Here is a 21,793-nt window from a genome sequence, read left to right on the forward strand (position 1 = left end):
AAGGCTCTGAAAAAATAAAGTTCTAGCTCTTGGACCAGAATGTAAAAGAAACCACTTTAATCAACAGTATTATGTAAGTCCCTCAGAAATTGTGACTGTGATCAAATGCCTAATATTCAACCTTAATTAATAACTGCCCACTGCAGAGTTGAGTTAGGTAGGGGTGCCTGGGAGGCTCAGTTGGTTGAGCATCCCGCTCTTGATTTCAGCTCAGGTCATGATCTCAGGGTTGTGAGATCAAGCCCCCCTTCAGGTTCCATGCTCAGTGGGGAGTCTGCTTGGGATTCTCTCTCTTCCTCTTCCCCCTCCCCTCACCCCCATCTCTCTCTCTCTCAAATCAATCAATCAATCAATCAATCAATCAATCAATCTTTAAAAAAAAGGTTGAGTTAGGTAGTACCCACCCACTGGACACTGGCTCTTGGGCACACACCTCTATTTTCATAAAGAACTTTGATGGAATATAAAAGGGTGATCAGTGTTGTTGTGTGGCTTTATTCTGTTTGTGCAAGATTGTTCTGAAGAAGAGCTGAGGAGGAGGAAAAAGCAGGAGGTGACATGTTATCTTTCTTCACCAGCCTCCAGGTTTGATTCTGTGCCCAAGGAAGAGAGAGGAAAGCTAAAACCTAAAAAGGGACCACTTTCATAAGGGATGCTCTGGGGCCCGAAACATGCCTAGGACTGCTCTGAAACCCCAAGTTTGGAGAAAGGCATTCTGTTTGCTCCAACACGGAGTACAGAATCTCTCTAGGAAGACTGAAGGGGTGGCATGTTGGTGTGAACAACACTGTTGTGGATGTGGCATTGTCAGAAGAGGCAGAAAAAACAAAGTTCTTTAATAAAAAGATTGGAACAGAACATAACATCAACCTTCTAAGGAAGAAAAAATGGTGGGAGAGAAGGTACAGAATCCTCAATTTACAAGTAGGGGCTCAGAGTTCAATTTATCCTTAATATTCCAATGATCTTATTAGATTCCTCAATCTGATAAAACCCACAACTTGAACTAATTCAATTTTATTTACTTTAACTGAGAAGACATTCATTTCTCTTACCTCAAGTCAGTGTTTTTCCGGGTCTGACCCTCAAGAAAATCTTTCTCCGTGCTCTGCTCTTAAGCACATTCAATACTTATTTATTATGGCTTGGTCAACTGCTACCACTCTTTAACCAATATACCTTTGCTCTCCATGCTGCTGCCCTCTTTCTTGTTTTAGTTTTATACTGTTTTGTTTTCTAAAGTGATAAGACAGAAAAAAGTTCATAAAACAATGATCTATCTTGACAGAACTTAAGATGTTAAGCTATGAATTCTTCTAAGGCCTCTGGTAATGTCTGAAAAATTAAATATCCCAAAAGTAATACTGAGATAGAAAAATCTGAAAAAAATATATATATATTCATATACTTCAAATATGATGCTGCTTCTGCTTCCCACTAATTAGGACAGAACACAGCATTGCCTTTGTGATTCACACATTATATATTAACAGAGTTTTTGATATAGGATTATATAAATAGAAGTTTCTTTCTAGTTTCTGAATTACATCCAAAAATGTAGACACCACTTTACTGTTATTTATCAGAAATACTGAATTGCTCTTAATAGCTTATCTCCTGAAAGGGTGATCAAATTTGGAAATAAACTTGTAAGTTCTTGTTATACTTTTGTATGCAGAGTACACACTAGGCCACAGAATGATGACATTCCAAGAGTAATGAAATCAGAGTTCAGCACGCATATAAAAATCAAGGTCGCCTCATTCTAGTGTCTACTGAGATCCTAAAACAGAGGTGAAGAAGATCTAGACTTAATCCTCCAGAGAGACATCAGAAGTGACGTTTCAGAGCACAGGGTAAATCCGTAAAACAAACAAGAAGTCTCACTAAAGATGCAAATAGGACTGCTGACAACTATAAGAGCAAAACCTAAGGTTAACTAGAGGTAGTGGACGTGAATGGCCAACCCACTCTACTGCCCCTGAGTAAACACCTAAAAGGTCCACATCTAACTTTAAACACTCCAATGATTCCCTTTAATATAGAGAGACTCTAAAATCTTTACAAAATACAAACACGAACATCAGATACCTGCCTATGATTTTTATCTATGCCTCTCCACCTATTCCTACATATATTCAAATGTTCCAATTAGACTGACTTAATGTCTTCAAAGGTGACATGGAAACATGCCATGTCATACCAACATGTCCATGATGAATTTATTCTCATACTTAAATATACCTCTTTTTCTTTGGCCCAGGTGAATTCCTCCTCAATCTCTGGTATCTCATTTAGAATTAACTGCTATTGTTAAACCTTCCTTAATTCACAAAGTTGTCAGTTCTCTATAATTTTAGAGCATCCTAATTATGTATGTACTATTATAGTACTTAGTATAATATATTAAAATTGTTTGACATTTCTGTATGTCAACTGTTTTACATTAGGAGTCGCTTTTAGAAAGAGACCAGCTCTTCCTTCTTCTTTACATCTTAGGCCCTTATCATGCTTCTGGCACAGCTAATCTATCCAAGTGGGAGAAGGATGAGAAATGAAAGAATGGAATGTAGAAAAGAACTCCCTTGCCATTGACTATTGCAGGGACCCGATGAGCAGTACCATATTTCAATTTCTAAGTCTCTTTCTGCCCATCATTTCATATTAGTTCAATAATTTTATTAGTTTCATGAGTCATTAACCAAGTTATTAGTGGGCATTCTAGGTTTGATCACTAGGGACCTTTCAGAAACCTGAGCACAGAATCCTTCCAGGACTGCTTGAGTAGGAGCATCACCACTGAGCAAGGAGAAAGATTCACTATTGTATCCTTGACTAGCTCACCAGGGCCAAACTAGGATATCTGCATGCATCTGGATCTCTCAACTGTGGTGGTGTAGTCAGCCAACACACTTTCGTGAGTGTGTTCTTTGCACAAACTTCAGTACCAAGGAAAGAGAAGAGAAAATGGACAGCTTTAGAGAAAGAACCAGTCTAGTAAGTGTTAATATAAAATAAAAAGTAAGAATGAAAACATTTGAAAAAATCTAGAAAGAGAATAAAATATCAAAAGTGGGATGGAATTGTGGCCGACTCCAGTGGTGGAATACATTATACTCCCCCACTGTCCCACCAATCACAAACAATTATTACGCCTCCATTTTAACAGTTGGAGTTAGAATTAGACGTTATCAGAATAACTGGAGACAGAAGGTATTATTTTGGGGATCCTCTGAGGGGGTAATATTCCCTTATAGCAAGAAAGTACTGTTTCATGTGCTTTCTATAGATAATGCATTCTTTCCCCCAAATGGTTTCTATCAGACACTCCTAAGGGATTTTATTCAAGTGGCCCCCAATTAGATGTTAAGTAAGAGGAGAAGAGAGTATATAGGAGAGTAGACCCAAACCACTGGGGGCACAAATTTGCCCAAAGGAAAGACTGACTGGCATTTAAAAGGCTCTGGGTGTACCTTGTCAGTTCAGCACATTCGTGAAGTATAATCATTTAGTGAGGAAACCATCAGAGTCTGAAGCTCCAAGTCATACTCAGTGTAGAAGGAGGGTCCAATGCAAACTGAAGCTGACACTTTTGTAGCTTTGGCACCACTCAAAAATAATGAAGGACAAACCAAAGAAGCTGGCCATTGTTTTATACCAGTTCGGTAGTTTTAGTAAAGAATATCATGATCATTAATTAAGTTATTAGAAGCGTTCTAGGTTCTCCCCATCCAAACAGGGATCTTTCAAAATTCCGAACTTAGAATCTTTTTTTGAGCTGCTTGCTAATCAAATGGATCTGTAAGTCTACCTCATGAATAATGGCTATTTCATTTCTGCAAGTATTTACAGAAGCATATACTCCCACTGGACATAGATGCTTTCCTTCAAGATACAAGAATGGCCAGAATCTTGCTGAAGCACTTGGCTAGGATTTCCTGCATTATCCAGACCTTTCACTTCTGACCCTGATTTTGTATCCTCTTACTAATCTGGTTATGACTTTAGTCACTTCTGGCAACATAGCTTCTTTCAGATTCTGAGATGAATGTCTGAATATCAGAACCTAAGTCAAATGGAATTTTCCCTAGTCAGGTAATTACTTTTTTCTTCTCTTTGACATGGCACGTTGTTATCTTCGAATTATATACTAGCTTCATCTTGTTTCTCTTGTACAGTTTCTCAAACCTGTCCTCTGCTCCAAATCCCTTCACCAATCACCTTGAGCCAGTCTTGGCCTTCCTTTCCCCACTATTTAGCTCCACTATTCTCATGACCCTCCTGGCCACATACTGCATAGCTCTATCTTGATTCAGTGGATCTTTTGTGTCCTGGAAGCCATTGTATAAGCAAATAGGTACACTGTCCCAGAAGTTAAATAAGTCCCTATTAAGTCTATGTTGTGGGATCTGTCCACATGTCCTAATGTTCTATCCTAATTATGCTAGTCATCACCCATATAGTCCATCCCATCTTGATGCATTTGCAAATATGTAGGTGTGATAGTATCTGAGGTGGGCCCCAATGATCCCTCTTCTCCTGGTATTTATGCCACTGTGTGATCCTCTCACTTTGAACATGAGCTGAGACTAGCGACTTGCTCCTAACCAGTAAAATATAGCAAGGAGGATGGGATGTCATTTCTGAGGTTAGGTTACAAGAAGATGCTGGCTTCCCATTTTGCTTGCCTTTTCTTGCTCTCTCACTTGCTCACTCTGATGATAGACAGTTGATCTATGGAAAAGTCTCTATGGCAAGTAACAGAGAGAGGCCTCTCTGGTCAACAGCCAGTAAGGAATGAGGCCCTAAGTCCAACAACAAATGAGGAACTGAGGCTTTCCAACAACCACATGAGTGAGTTTAGAGATGGCTCTTTCACCAATTGTTCCTTAAGATGACTGCATCCTTGTGAGAGATCTGGAGTCTATGGTACATGGCTAAACTGTACCCAGCCTCCTGGCCCATGGAAATTATGAGACAGTAAAATGTTTATAATGTTAATCCATTAAGCCTTGGGGTGATTTGTTACATAGTAATAGCTAACTAATAAAGTGTGCTATGCCAGAAGTAAATATCAGCAAAAATAGATAAGAGGACATATTAAATTTATGTTCATTTGCAGCAACTATGCTTGGTCTAGGTTTCTGGATATTTATTGGGTTCAAGAAGATGCATACATGAACCTTGATATTCAATTTTTCACAAGTTAACCAACTTGAGCCTCAGTTTACTCAAGTGTAAAACAAGGATGATTGCTGCCCTTCAGGTTTTATATAAGGTTTAAAAATAATACACTCAACAAATTTTGTATACAGTTTTATATATAAACATAGGCAGTACTTAGCCACTGGGAATAAAGTGACAAAACAAGTATGATCTTGCCGTCAAGGCACAAAAAAAGTGAATATATGCAAGATACCATCATACCTGGCACATAAGATGCACAGTAAATGGCTCTTATAGTTATCATCTTCACACTATGAGCCTCTGTATCTACTAATCCACACATCTTTTTCTTTGTTTATAAGTAGGCAGAATCATCCAGTCTCCTTTGGACAGACGTACAACTACATAACTCATCACCAAAAAGTGGGCTTTGTGAGAGCAAAATAAACTGAAAATACTCATATCAGTGCTAAAATCTCTAATTGGGAAGCTTGTACAACTTGTCTTGAAAACTTAGTTTCCCCACTTCTATGCCCTTCTCTCTCCTTGGCAGGACCACATCACCTTTCTGATGGTTTTACATTCTTAATAGTGAATTTCCTATGAAATCTGCCCTCAGGACAAGATTTGATATACTCACTCCTAGAGTTTTCCATTTTATCTTGATTGCCAAGAAGACCAGTGTTAAACATTGTATCCATTATGACCTCATCAGATCTATGAGGAAAGGGAATCTTTAAATAAGTTATGACTTAATCAAAAAGCTCATAACTGGAAAAAAATAAACACCAGCTTCCTTACCTCATTTTTTTCCCCAAAAGACCTCTAACTTAATCTAATATTCTTGTGAAAGTATTTTCCTTCTATCTCAAACTCATGCCACTATTTTATTTAGTTGATTAACTGAATTTAAATTTTGAGTGAAGTATCCTTCAATGCCTTTTGAGATGCAGTAGAGGGAGTAGTAGCAATAATATTTAAATACTCCCTAAATTTAAATCTTACCTTGTCCAGACCAGTGATACACTTACTAGCTTTCACCATGCTTTATCTTGATAACTCATAATCAAGTTAGAAGATGTTGAGCACTGGAAACTAGGAGCAAAAACAAAAGAAGCCCAGTTTAATCTGCTCCTTACTCCCTGGTGACTATTTGTCAGCTGTTCCTACTCTCCAGACAACCATCAGCATCATCTTGGCTAGTCCTAATTCTTCCACTCCATGTGTATTCTTTTTTTCCCCCTCTATCCTGTGTGTATTCCTGGACTTTTTTTCGTCAGAGTCAGTCATCTGTTCCCTTTGTGGGAGTTTCTAAAGGCTGCCATTTTCATAAATTCATGTTTGGAAAATTATAATGTACATTTCAAACATCAAAATCAAATTCAAGTTCCAGAAGGCCATACATAACCCATGAGCTGAATTGTTTGATGAAAGATGAAAAAGGACTGCCTAGAAGAAGCAGGGGGGAAAAAAAAACAACCCTCTAAATTTCATTCATGATAACTACCCTAAGAGAATCAGGGAGCATCCATCTGCTCTTGTCTAGACACAAGTTCCTTTCCCTAGGGAAAGAAAATACTTGCTTGGAAAGTTCTTATATTTTAAAATAAGCATTTCAAAAATAATTACAAATGGTTTATAAGTTAAAAGGAAAGGATGGCACATTTAATTCTGAAACTTAAGGAATGAATAAAGAATTGAGCACGATGCTTTATTGAGCTTATAGTATTTGTGGAAACCAAACTTGGTAACTACAGTTAAATTTGGCATCAGTGAGATTTAAAGGATTAAGATGTTATAATTGCTAAGATTCTGACCTTGACCATTAAGCATGTAATTTTTAAAAAGGGTACAACCCCAAAACAAGATATTATAGTGTTAATTATATTTTTCATTTATGTTTAAAAAAAAAAACATTTTGCAGCTTCAACTCTAATCGGCCTGGAGGAAATGAAGAGGTGGTCTCAGTTCTCAAGGGGTTAAAATTTAATTCGGAAGCAATACACACCTCTATTTATCTATATAGAAAGGCAGACAGAGGGCAGATAGTTACATTAAGAGACAAATAGGGAAACAGAGTTTGCAACCAGGGCAGTAAGTGGTAGGTGCCTAAAAAGTGACACAGATAATATGAGTAATGAGAGCACAGAGAGAGGGATTGGCTGGTGTGGTTAGAGGAATTCACTGACAAGGAAGAATCTAGCTAGTGCTAGAGACTAGGTAAAATATAGAAAGACAAACCAGGTGGGAAGATTATTTCGGAGTCACTTTGACAACAATAAACAGAACTTCGGTTCTTATGCCCTTTTGTATTTCAGGTCGTCCAGCCACAAGCACAGCTTCCCATTTTTCCAAATCAAACTATTTCTGGGATATTCCAGTGATATATCGCATGTGCTCCCAAACAAGTGACTGTCAGCATATTCCTCTTCTGTAGGATTCAAACAACTATTATTGATGCGGCAGAGAATTTGGGTAAAGGGAACTTACCACTGCCTCAGTTGTGCACAATAAATATATCCTGGCCACCAAGTCCTATGGAACCAACACTAGCCCTGCTGGACAAAACACGCATGCCCTTCTGCCACCCCACTGCTCCCACCATGGATGCCCCTAATGCTCTTCAAGTGACAGAGAGGTACCACGCTGTTTGCAGTCTCTAGGATTCTACATCCATAATGTGAATCATACAGAATTAAATGAATAGCCTTCCTCTTGGTTTTACTCCGACAAACAAGCACTAGAAAATGCTATTTGTTCCAGTATGTTGCTCCTAACTTATCGCACAGGAATGTGTAATCACTGGCCTTTCTATATCCACCCTATCCCGTTTCCACTTCCACATCAGAGGTTTATTACCAGCCTAAAACTGTGTCTCTTACTTTCTCAAGTTGTATCCTCTCCAATGGCTCTTCAGCCCCCATGCTAAGAGAGCTGGACACGTCTGAATTCTAGCAGAACACACTACTTATGAAGAAGCCAATGTGGGGTAGAGATTTTCATGTTTCTGTTTAGCCAGGGTTTTCTGAGCTAAAATGACAGGTAACCTGGTTTAAAGCATGACTTGGTAGCAGTCCTAAAATAGTGAAGGGACCGGGAGAGAGATTTACACGTTTCTCTCCCCAGAAATGTGTGTTTACATTTCAAAGGGGAATAAAATCAGGCAACATTCATTTATATCTCAAAGGCTTATAACAAGTAGGAGACCTTTCCTAGAGGGAGTTTATTAACATTAAAGAGCAAAGGCTTCTCTTCTCCTCTCGGGAGGGGAAAGAGGCTGCGGAACACCAATTCCTAGATGAGCTCCCAGATGCATAATTTCATGGTCCTCTCCCGTCACATGGACCTCCTTTGTGGGCATGTAATTCACCTGCCTTCATCACATTGCCTTAAGAGGGACAATGAGGCATGGGAAACTGGCATGGTGAGTAGTAAGTTTGTCCTCTCAGCCAGAAACTTTGCATTTGCTTTCAGGATAAAGTAAACATAGGTATTAAAACACAACAGCCAGATCCCTAAAATACCTAGAGTATGGAGGTTTCAATCTTACAGAAAAGGCACTAAGACAAACTACACATTGCCTATTGAAGGACTACTAAGTAGATGAGATTTCCTTCTCATTCCTCCTCTACTTCTGATTTCCCACCACCATGGATACCACAACCATCAAATAAGTAAGATATTTCCTGAATATCCTAATCCCTTTGACCTTTCAGAGAGAAATAAGATACTTTATACCAATAGTCAGGGTTATATTAAAATGTATTTAAAAGATATTAGGATGTCTAAGGTAAACAATCTTGGTCATTACAGCTTCTGTTGAAATTCGTTACTTTCATAATCTAATTTCAAAGTCAGTCATGGAGAAGTGCCTTAGACTGTAATGGCCTTTCCTACCCATAATATCTAATATTTTGTCTTCCCAAGATGCTGTCCCTACCACCTCCTTCTGATGTTGATCTCACCTCTGTCTATACCTTCCACAACCCAGCCACTGGGATAGGCAGGTCACCCAGACCTATCCAATCATAAAACCTAATCCCACTAAATACAGTAATCAGTCCAAGTAGAGTAAGCATACCCTGAAAGTGGCCAAACAGATTGCTCTCTTTTGCTATATACAAAGTAGGGGGTGGTGGTGGAGGAAGTCTCTCTTCGTTGTAGAATCTTAAGCTGAAAGCCAGAGGCTGCTAGTGGGCTTATTCTCTACTGAAAATTAATGAAATGTAAGGTCCTAACTCTTTATATTCATTTTATCAATGCATGTATATTAAGTGCTAATTGTGTGGTAACACTGCTCTAGATCCTAGGGAGTTACAGAAACACTTGCCTCTAGGAACAGACAACCTAGTTGTGGACCACTGAGGCCGACAATGAAGATGACACACTAAACATCAAAAGCCTGATAATGTTCCCTGTTGTCTTCAACTGAGAATGAGCCATGTCTTAAAGTATAAGGTCAATACGCAGAGGGGGAGGAAGAAATGGAGAACATCATGGTTTTGATTTGTATTTCCCTGATGCCGAGTGACATTGAGCACTTTTTCATGTGTCTGTTGGCCATTTGGATGTCATCTTTGCAGAAATGTCTGTTCATGTCTTCTGCCCATTTCTTGATTGGATTATTTGTTCATTGGGTGTTGAGTTTGATAAAAGTTCTTCATAGATTTTTGCATACTAGCCCTTTATCTGATATGTCATTTGCAAATATCTTCTCCCATTTTGTCGATTGTCTTTTGGTTTTGCTATTTCTTTTGCTGTGCAAAAGCTTTTTATCTTGATGAAGTCCCAATAGTTCATTTTTGCCCTTGCCTTTGGAGATGTGTCTAGCAAGAAGTTGTTGCAGCTGAGGTCAAAGAGGTTGCTGCCTGTGTTATCCTCTAGGATTTTGATAGATTCCTTTCTCACGTTTAGATCTTTCATCCATTTTGAGTCTATTTTTGTGTGTGGTGTAAGGAAATGGTCCAGTTTCATTTTTTGGCATGTGGCTGTCCAATTTTCCCAACACCATTGGTTGAAGAGACTGTCTTTTTTCCATTGGATATTCTTTTCCTGCTCTGTCAAAGATTAGTTGACCATAGAATTGAGGGTCCACTTCTGAGTTCTCTATTCTGTTCCACTGATCTATGTGTCTGTTTTTGTGCCAGTACTATACTGTCTTGATGATGACAGCTTTGTAATAGAGCTGGAAGTCCGGAATTGTGATGCTGCCAGCTTTCGTTTTCTTTCTTAACATTCCTTTGGCTATGCGGGGTCTTTTCTGGTTCTGTACAAATTTTAGATTATTTGTTCCAGTTCTGTGAAAAAAGTTGATGGTATTTTGATAGGGATTGCATTGAATGTGTAGATTGCTCTAGGTAGAATAGACATTTTAACAATATTTGTTCTTCCAATCCATGAGCATGGAACATTTTTCTATTTCTTTGGGTCTTCCTCAATTTCTTTCATGAGTATTTTATAGTTTTCTGAGTACAGATCCTTTGCCTCTGGTTAGATTTATTTCTGGGTATCTTATGGTTTGGGGTGCAATTGTAAAACAGTATGGAGGTCCCTCAAAAAGTTGAAAAGAGAGCTACCTTATGACCCAGCAATTGCACTACTGGGCATTTACCCCAAAGATACAAATGTAGTGATCTTAAGGGGCACCTGCACCACAAACTTTATAGCAGCAATGTCCACAATAGCCAAACTATGGAAAGAACCCAGATGTCCATCGACAGATGAATGGATAAAGAAGATGTGGTATACACACACACACACACACACACACACACACACACACACACACACACACACTGGAATATTATGCAGCCATCAGAAAAAGAAATCTTGCCATTTGTAACAATGTGGATGGAACTAGAGGGTACTATGTTGAGTGAAATAAGTCAATCAGAGAAAGACAATTATGATATGATCTCACTGATATGTCGAATTTAAGAAACAAGGCAGAGGATCATAGGGGAAGAGAGAAAAAAATGAAACAAGATGAAACCAGAGAGGGAGACAAACCATAAGAGACTCTTAATCTTAGGAAACAAACTGAGGGTTGCTAGAGGGGAGGGGGTGGGGGTATGCGGTGGCTGGGTGATGGACACTGGGGACGGTATGTGTTGTGGTGAGTGTTGTGTAAGATTGATGAATCGCAGACCTATACCCCTGAAACAAATAATATGTTAATTAAAAAAATAAAAAGAAAAGAAATGGGACAGGAAGGACACAGGAAGGAGAGTGGAGGCAGCATGGATGTGTTTTGCCTCGAAAATAATAACCATGCCTGTCTGGATAAAGCAGAGGGTTCAAACAGACGATTCATGGGCAACAACTGTCCATGTTAGGTGCAGTCACCAGAAAGCCAGGAAACAGTGATACATTTATTCCAAAATCAAAGGTATTGACCAACCCGAGACGACAAAACATCAGGCCACATAGGAGAAGCTCTGGCCCAGAGGCATTGACTAGTTTAAAATTATAGTTAGTTGCCAGAAGTCAAAGAATGAAGTTCTTTTGATTCCTAATCTGGATTTGTTCAACTACATTGCACTGACACAGCTTTACCACTCATTACTATTTCCAAGTTTGATACTTTCTGTTTGCTGATCCTCTTACATTTTCTAGGCAAAATATATAGAAATGGTATAAAAAGTTCCTCTTTGTTCTTATGAAAACTTTACAAAAGCATAGAAGTAAAAATTATACCATTTCTACTTAGTGAAGGAAGTAATCTAAGAAGGCAATATGCTACATGATTCCAACTATATGACATTCTGGAAATGACAATACTGTGGAAGCAGTAAAAAGATCAGTGGAACCAGGGGTGAGGGGTGGGGGGGGGGCACGGATAAATAAGTGGAGTACAGGTAACTTTTAGGGCAGTGAAAATATACTGTATGATACCGTAATGATGGATACAGGTCATTATACATTAGTCTAAACCCACAAAAAGTATAACATGAGTGAACAGTACTATAAACTATGGACATTGGGCCATTATGATGGGTCAGTGCAGCCTCTTTAATTATAACAAATGTACTACTCTGGTAGGGCATTTTGATCACAGGGGAGCCTATGCATGTGTGGGGTCAAGGGGTACATGGGAAATCTCTGTACTTCCCCTCAGTTTTGCTATGAACATTAAACTGCTCTAAAAAATAGTCTTAATTAAAAAAAGAGAGAGAGAGAAAGAAAGCAAGAAAGAAAGAAAGAAAAACTATACCATCTGTTTGGACCACATGTTCTCCAAAATACTGGAATTTTAATCTCCACATATGGAGTGCCCACTAACATGGAGTCCTCATTTAAAATACTTTTTTTTTCCTATTTCCTTTTTTTTCACCCCTTTTTATCTGTGCCCTCTGAAGAGGGAACTGCCAGCAGAATCTCAAAGATCTCTCAACCCAACCACATTCACATTGCCACAAGCTTGTATCAGATATCAAATTTATAAAAATGACATTTCAATATCATCCATTTGGTGAAGATGAGCTACTCTTTATACATCTAAATATGCTATGACTGAATGTACTTCCACCCCCCCCTCAACCTCCTGGAGCAATCTGACTTTGTAAATGAGATCTCTGAAGATGGGTCTGGTCAACTGTGCATGCTGTTGGCAATTTGTTATAATTCAGGTTTTACTGAAGAGCCCATCAAATATACTATGTAAGTGTTTAATGGGTCTGATGTAGATCAGGTTTGTGTTTTCATCACCCTAGACAGTTTTATAAAAAAAAAAAAAAGGTAAATTTTTATATAATGTTGCCCTAGGATTTTAGCATACTAACAATCCACAAAATTATTTTCACAAATTTAATTCAGCATTCATAAAAACACAAAAAGCAACTCTTCAACAAAACACTATCTTTACTGAGAAAGTAAAGTAATTCATGGAGAATCAACTACAGACTGTTATGTCACTCTTTGGATCCCTTCCAATTTCTAGCCACTCAGAGAAGGCAGCCAGGTGGTAAAATGGGAGTCCTTCTGTAGAGGCCGTCCCTGGCAACATTTCCATGTCTAAACGGGGGCTGGCCTATGTTTGCAAACCCCTTCAGCAGCAAAGTCTGGTCTAGTCAAGACTTGGAATGTTCAGCCCTTTTTTAGATTCTTCTCTGTAATATATATGTAATTCTTCTCTTGCCCCACCCCCTTCACGTCTTTTATCTTATGGCCACGGTACGTAAGATCCATTTTGCCTTGTTTGAACTTGTCGCTATTTGGGGATATTTCTTCCCCTTAGAGCAGCTATCCTGAATGGAGGTTATTTTGCCCACCCTTCAAGGACATCTGGCAATATCTAAAGATACTTTTATGGTCTTTTATGACTTTTATGATCACAACTTGGAATGGGGAAGAAAAGAAGTCCTCTAAGCATCTAGTGGGTAGAGGCCAGCAGGGCTAGGCATCCTATAATGCACAGGACAGCTCCCTTCCCTCAAGAAATGATTACCTCAACTAAAAAGTCAGTGGTACAGAGATTGAGAACTTCTGCCTTAAGTTCTAGGATATAACAACTCAGACGTAAAACTGGGTAGAATCTGGTAGGTGGTGGCAGGCAGAAGAAAACATGACATTTTGTCTTCCGTATTCTGGACTCCTCTTCTTTTTCTTCATCCTTCCTTTTGGTACCTTCTCCCTCCTTGCCCACTACCCCTGTGTTCTATCCCCAAAATAAAATGTACTCTCAGGACAAAGTTTAATAAGCTCATATAAAAAAAGTGAACAATTCAATGTGGCTCTCATTAAAAAAAAAAAAAAAATCAGAAACAAAGCATTAGCCCAAAGGTAGAAATCTGGGTATTAATGATATGCACGGCAGTTTTTATATTTAGGACATAGGTCTCCAGAGCACAGCCAGTGACAAAAAGACTAATTGAACAAAACTGCACGACCACAATCGCAGAACTGCTCCCTCCAACTCCAAGTGTCTAGTACAGTCCTAACAATTCTCATTAGCATGGGTGAGTTAACAGTTCAAGCTTTTGCTTTCATTTCTTTGACAACCTCTCTAGTTACTCCTAAGAAGCAGTATTGTTTCTGTTTAGGAAAGAGAAAACTGAAGAAAGAAGCAAAAGAATGTATATACATTGTATATTCTAGTTCTGAGCCCAACAACATCTACTTTTCCTTGACACATATTCCTGTATGTTCAATTACAGTTGTGTAGAAACTATTTCAATCTCTTCTACCTGATTACTTTCCTAGTTATCATCAATAGTTCTTGAAAATTTTAAAGAGCCTTGTGCATCTTCTCTGTTCAATTAAGAACTATATGTGAACACCAGAATCTCAAAGGTATCTTCAGTTAAGTCCCCAGAGTATTCAGTCACTGCCATGAAGGGTTGAAATGAGAGTTGTAAAAGCTCTGACTAGGAACAACTAAGAGAAAAATCTTGATGAGCAACAACAATCCTGGGTGGATGGCTCTGTTTCATATTTCATTGATTTTGTTGTTTAAAAAAAAAAAAAAGAAAGAAAAGCAACCAGAAAATTATTTACATTTCAAGAGTTTGAGTGAAATTAGGTAAAAATAGTTCAACCAACTAAGCATGTTGCCCTTGCCTTTAAGCAGATTTTGACCTAATGGGCACTGTGCCTTCTGTTTATTAAAGCAGCCCAAAATACAATGCAAAAACAACTCCAGAATGTCTCTTAAACAATGCCTGAGTTCTTGGTGTGCACAAAGTCACATGTAAATTGGCAATATGCTCTGTGTCTTTCAACTATTACAATGAGCATTCCACCCAGTCATGAGCAGGCATGCGTTGAAAGTCCTGTCTTTATGCCTTCCACCCTTCTCTGCTACTCCTTCCCCAGTGTCAGACCCAAGGGAGTGCTATGTGGCCAATACCCCACATAAAGCTGAGACTTTGTAACAGATTACAGCTAAAGGGCCAGAAACTGAGAGCCACAGAAATGTGAGGAGGTCCTCTAAAGGGTGAAGAAAAAAAAAGGTCCTCATACCAGAGAGTAAAATGCCTATTTCTAATTCTTCCCAGTGAGGGAAGAAACTGTAGCACTTGCTTTGTGCTGCTTTATTGAATGCAAATGACAAGCCTATTTGAAAGAAAAGAGTGCTAAATTTCAACTAATTAAAATGCAGATATATCTTAGTATCCTTACTGGTATTATTTCTAATTCTAAGTCTGTGATTATTCTCAAGAGCAACAATCCTCAGATGTGCTCTTTATGATGTGATGTTACCCCATTCCCTTTCTGCTTATATTTCAAAGAGAACAACCAAGGTCCATGTTTATTGCTGTTTTTCCTTGCTATTTCAGACTAACAAACATCTACAGGAGTCTTTGTAAATAACCTTTTCCCTGTAGAAGGAAACCTATTTCAACTAACATATTGTTTCATGTAGAACTTGGAACACTGCTTTATGTGACCTTTCAGAAACACATTTGTTTTTTTAAATCCTAATAGTTTCCACAGTCCATCTACAGACCAGGAAAGGCCCACAATGAAGTTTGAGGAGAGGTCCTTGTTTGCCTACATAGGACTCAGTTCGTTTCCTATTCACAACCCCATCCAAAGTAAACTTAAATTCTCTTTTTCTTTCCCTTTGTGTTCTTTCCTTCCCTGAACTTTCTAACCACTGTTCCCCACCCAATACACACACACACACACACACACACACAGTATTAGGGACTTGAGAAAGGGTCTGAAGCCCAGTGACACTAGTCAAGAGTAAAAACTACTAAAAATAGGTCAGTCTTTGACACAGCTTTTCAAAGGGATGGGTTGTTCTGCTAACTCAGTGAAAGTAAGCCTTTTTTCTCCACCCCAGTGCACCAGAGAGCTATGACAGGCTCCCATGAGTAACCCAGTCTTAGCACAGCAGTGATCCCCTAGTGGACAGCACATGATCTGGAAGAGGGCATGGAAGGCTTTCCTGGAGGAGCAAGGCACATATTCAAACTCTGACCCTTTGTTGGCAGCTACCACCCCCTTTCTGTGAGCATTTCATATCCAGATACTACCTACAGCCTTTATGCTTTCTCCTTCCTCAAGGTCCTATCTTCTGAAGAAATAGATGGAGAAATGGTTCCAAGTTCAAGATTCCAAGTCCCCATAACATCTCCACTGTTTTCTAGACTTGTGATCTTTTTCCAGTCTCTTGAGTCATTTAAACCTCCACTTTCATATGCATAGTTGCAGATAATAAAAATCTGCCTACTTCATAAGGCCCTTGTGAGAATCAAGGGAGATTATAGGGGAAAACTATAAAGTAATATGTACATGCAAAGCAATAAAGTTGTTATTCTGCTAAAGTTATTCAAATTCAAACTCAAGAAATCAAGAGTATCTCTGTTATGATCAGGTGTAATTTAGAAGCACAGAGGCGTATAAAAGACAATGAAAAAGATTAATTCAATATGGAAATTAATCATGGCATTGACATTTTGTTTGAATCTAATATCCATGTTTACCTGTCTCAGAGAGCAATTTTGTAGCTTCCAGAACCTTCTCAGTATAAACACCAGCTTCATAATTCTCCATCTCAGCATTAATGATGTGTATCACTCGAGCTGCCCGGCCCCTGATGGCCCCTGCAGTCCGGTCCAGGGTGTCCACGTCCCCTTCTTGGAGGGCTATCACACACTTGTTCACATCCTCCAAGATGTGATTCTCTGCCGAGGAAACAGATACATATTTATATGATTTTATACCACTCACACACTTAATAAGCAACCTAAGAGAGATTCATCAACTTCATGAGCCATCCACCTTGCACATCTCAATACATACAACACTGAAATAACATTTAAAGAGTATATTTTATAGTTACAGTAGCAGTTCTCAAACTTGAGCACCAGCCGGAGGGCTCACAGCATCATACAGAATGCCAAGGTATCACTCCTACTAGAGTTTCTGACTCAGTAGGTCTGGGGTGGGCCCAAGAAATTACATTTCTACCTGGTTCCCAGGTGATGTTAATGCTGTGGGTTTGGGGACCATACTTTCAACATCATACTTTGAGCATCCCTTTAATATTTGGGATTTATTGCATTTTAAGAGTGGGTGTGGCAGGAGCGCCTGGGTGGCTCAGCCAGTTAAGCATCTGACTCTTGGTTTCAGCTCAGGTCATGATGGTCCTGGGATCCGGCCCTGCTCAGGCTCCCTGCTCAGCAGGGAGCCTGCTCGTCCCTCTCCCTCTGCTCCTGCCCCCCCCCCACACACATGCACACCCACACTCTCACTCTTTCTCTCTCAAATAAGTAAATCAATCTTAAAAAAATAAAATAAAAAGTGGTTGTGGCAGTGAACATGAAGCCAACCTGATCAGGCAGAAACATTTCCAAACATGACCGGAATCAAGCTCAGGGTGCATGCTTGTTTGATCATGTTTTTATTAAGGAGACATTTAAGGGAAACTCTAAAATGACCAATACCACCCAATCAGTTTTTTAATGTCATGTCATGCACAAGGTACATACAACAGGAAAATAGACCAGATGAAGGGGATGACCGTGTATTCCACAGGTAAAATATAATCCAGTCTCGTGGCTGGCTCCCTCAGATTAGAGTCAAGGTCAGTGATCACTCTCCCTCATTGCCCAAAGCAGAATCCAGGCAGGCAGGCTGCGAGTTTCACTCTCTAGTGGCATAGCAAAAGCACGCAATTTGGTCCCTTATGGTTTTGCATGTATGCAATTTTGTATTTCTTATGCCCAAAGTGAGATCTGTAATTATGTCCCTTGAACACTCTTTAGAAACAGAATTTTAAGGAAATGTTGAAAAAGTTTAGTGCTCTGTGGAAAGAAAAGAACTTAAGCTGAAAATACACACACCCACTATAAAGAGAACAAGTGAGAAATAATCTTAAATAATCTGGTAACTTTTAAAAATTATAACCGCCAAATTCAATAAATAGTTAATAAAGGATTAAAATAAATTATTACCTCCTTGAGAATTTTCTCGGGCTAGCTCTGAATTAAAAATTCCTAAATAGGGAAAGAGGGAAAGGTACTGAGCCACCACCAGTCTCCACCACAGATCTCTCCTGCTTTCATTAAGCCAGTCACTCAGAAGGAATATCTGTTCTTTCAGGCCCCTAGGCAGAAACTTGCAAAGTATAACTTACTTTTCGTAATGGAACCTCTGTTTTGACCTCACACAATAGAATTTCCTCATTCAAACCATTACGAATTTCTGATTTCTATGTTCTCTAGTTCTTTAATTTCAAATCAAAATTAAAATAGAAAAAAAGGCATTTTAATTTTAATATTCGGACTTAAACTCACAAAAAGTAGTGCTTCCTGAATGCTGACATTTTCCTTAGTAAAACAGAAACAAATGTGAAAATACAGACTTTAAGAAGTTTTCAGTTTGGTTAAGAAACTTCTGAAAACCACCCCTTTCCGAGATCCTGGTTTGTGCCATGCAAACTCACTTAAAAGGACAGCTGAGAAAAAGGTTTACTCAAACTTGGTACAGGGTTTCAAATACAAAAGTTTGATTTTGAAAGTCCTCTCTTACTGCCCAGCTTACCATCCTGCTGGATCTCGCCAGACTATTCAAATGTGCTCTTGTCCCCAAAAGTAAGCAACTGGGAGGGGCTGCATGTCAAAATCCTGCATCCCTCTTCTATCTTCTTTGACTAAAACAGTAGAAGAACAGCAACACTACTGCCTTTCCACGCATAGTTTATAGACTGAATTTTAGATTCCATCTCTGTCCTGAAAGCAGGACAGAGATGGAATGTGTTAATTATATTAGATCCTAATAATCTCTCTGGAGTGGATTTAAAAAAAAAATTTAATTCTAAGAAGCCCACTCATAACCTAATATCTTAAAATTAAATGATAATTTTTTTCTTTAAAACCTATTTCCCAAACTAGAAATGTGCAACTAATTTAATTAGGACACCAGAAAAATATATGCTTTAATAGATCTAAATGATATGTATTTGAAGGAGGCTAGCAGAAGCTAGAAATCCAGGATATCAAAAGCATTGCTTTTAATTAGTCAAAAAATCAACTAATTTGTTCAGTGGTTAGTTTAGTTAATCATGCTGTGTGAATAAAGTATAAATTTTACAATTTATTGACTAATTTTTCTTAATCAGCCCCCTTTTTTTTTTGAAATGCTAAGATAGTTTACTCAGCATTTTCCACTATTCTCCATTTAGGGGTACCCCTTTTATGGGAAAATGAATCACAATTCCCTCCTGATAGTAGTTATATTGGCGGATGGTATATATGTAAAAGCTAGGATTTGGAACGTTTCAAAACAGATTTGCATTTTATTAAGCTCAGTATGGACAATGTATTTGAGAAAGAAAGGACCTGTTCATATAGGCATGCTAATTGATCAAAAGATCCTACGTATGTATATATGGAGTCCCAAGCCCCTTGTAATAACTTCTCCCCTCCTCTCCTTTTCCCTCCACCCTCAGGTGTAGGGCCCACAAGTCTGGAAGCACACTGGTCTAGGATCTATCAAGAGATACAGTGAATTATTTGAAGGCGGACTCCATCCTTCCTTCATATTTGCATTCCTGACAGTGCCTTATACACAGCAGATAATCAAAGAAAAAGCACTGACTAAATATGTCTATTGAAAGGAGACCATTATGCATTTTTATCCTAAGGTATTTTCAAGAGAAAGAACTCAAGAAGTCAAAACAGGAATGCTCTCCCAACTAGAAAAGAATACAGTAGAAAAAGTAATAATAAAAAGCATAGGTATTCCAGAGAGGGCTCCATGGCTGGGAAAAACCACTCAGGTTCTTTGGATGTTACACTTGGATAGGAAGCATGGTTTTTAAATATATCATAAAATACTTGACTGCAATATATTTTGCAATAAACTTGCTTGAATTTTTGCAGCCTTACTATTTCAGAAAAGATGTAATTTTCTTATAAAAAAATCACTGATGACCAAAGTACTTATTATAAACCTCAAAGGTACAGATTCTAAATCCAAAACCAAAGTTCACTGTTTCCTTTTAAAAATTCACACAAACTCAAAACCCTGGAGCCAAAAGAAAAATAAGAACAGGCAAACAACAAAATGCTTGGACATTATGGGATGGAGTTAATCTCTTCTTCCGATCTTAGATGCCTGCTATTATGTGAGCCAAACCCAAGAATTAAACTGTCACATGGTTAATGCCAAGACACTCATTTTAAACCACTATTAAAAATTGTAGTTTTTACCCAGTGGGAAAAACGTAAGTGTTCTAACACAGCCATTTCACTTTTTTACGAGCCCAGGCCACTTCTGAAAATTGGTTTTGCTCCTGTAATGCTAATAGCTAGCATCATTGCTCCTCAAACTTGTTGCATTTCTTATGGACAAATTAAGCTCTCAGGTACACAGATTCAGGTAGCATGAACAAACAAAACTGTAGTCTTTAAAAAACAAAGATCTTTGCTTGCTTTTTGTTTTTGTTTTTTTAAATAGAGTTTCCTGCCAGGACAGATATTCCCTTAAGAAGAAACTGATACATAAAATGTCATTAATGCTATTCCAAAAGATCTCCTGGGCCAAACTTGCAATTTACTGATGCAAATGTTTTGGCTTCAGCTCGGGAGAAGAGAGAAGAAGTAGTTTCCCCAACAATTGGGCCGTATCCATAGCCTACCAGCAGGACAGAGTAGACTGTGTCATTATTTGTCAAGCCCGGCTGTGGAAAGGTACCTGCCACCTCCAACTGTCAACTCCAAAGGCATGCTCCAGCAGGCCCTGCCAAGGCTGGCTCCCTGACAGCGCCTGTTCATTTTCCTGTCATGGCATGCCGCGGAACTTGTACCACTGGGGTTGGACTGCACAGTGTTATCAGCGGAAGCCAAAGCCTTTCCTTGTTGCTGGTAATAATGAGATGCACAAAGGAATGGCAGGGAGAAAGGGGGCAAAGAGGCAGGGCTGGGGGAAGAAAATTAAGAAAAAGCTTGGCAGAATTGAAACAGTCGGAGATAAGACCTCCTCACCTTGCTTTTCCCTACCTTCAGAAAATTTTGTACAAGTATTCAAAGAAAAGGAGAAGTTGGGAAGGTTTTAAGTACTAAAATGATTCGTCTTTGAAAAAGGCAGTCCAGTCATATTTTCTACTCATTTGCAGGCAAAAGGGGATGCAGAAGCAAATTTCCAGGGGCTATGAGGATTGCTGTGAGATCTGAGGCTGGTGAGGGAGAGCCCCTGCCCTGTCTGGGGGCCACTAGCGTCATCCTGGCAGAGACTGACTAGATACAAGGGGTGGCCACTCATTTATTCCACACCACCCAAATCTCCCCAACATGCCTATCTCAACAATTTCTAAGCACTGCGTGAGAGACGCATTTTTCAGATACCCTTTACATGCTTAGGACTCAGCCACCGCCAAAACCCATCCCAGAAAGGGCAACGTATTGCGTTCTTTATCAGACAGCCCCCAAATATGGGTGTATTTAAATGAATAGCTGCCTTGAAAAGTCACCAAAACATGCCACCTTCGGAATGAAACACAAGAAACGTTTCTGAAAGGAATGAGAGAGTGGAACGAGGATACCAGAGGTGGGGAGAAGCGAACCAGTGCGAGCTGGATGTGCCGTAGGAAATTTCCTGCTCTCCTGACTTACTGAGAACTACATAGCTTCTGAAAAAGAGGATCACCTGGATTTTCATACCACCTCTGCCCACT

General features: G+C 39.0%; 1 protein-coding gene across 10 annotated transcripts in view; it reads right to left on the minus strand.

The window, feature by feature from the left end:
- The window catches only part of CTNNA2 (catenin alpha 2), a 1,073,854-nt gene that overhangs the window by 90,589 nt on the left and 961,472 nt on the right, over positions 1–21,793 (minus strand). For all 10 annotated transcript variants that reach the window (XM_073897478.1, XM_073897482.1, XM_073897474.1 and 7 more), the window contains one exon: positions 16,599–16,799. In XM_073897478.1, the coding sequence (XP_073753579.1) occupies positions 16,599–16,799 (201 nt within the window). The remainder of the gene's footprint in view (positions 1–16,598; positions 16,800–21,793) is intronic.

Source organism: Callorhinus ursinus, unplaced genomic scaffold (genome assembly GCF_003265705.2).
Source record: "Callorhinus ursinus isolate GAN/ISIS: 27379988/994484 unplaced genomic scaffold, GSC_fseal_2.0 scaffold10, whole genome shotgun sequence".
Classification (NCBI taxonomy): domain Eukaryota; kingdom Metazoa; phylum Chordata; class Mammalia; order Carnivora; family Otariidae; genus Callorhinus; species Callorhinus ursinus.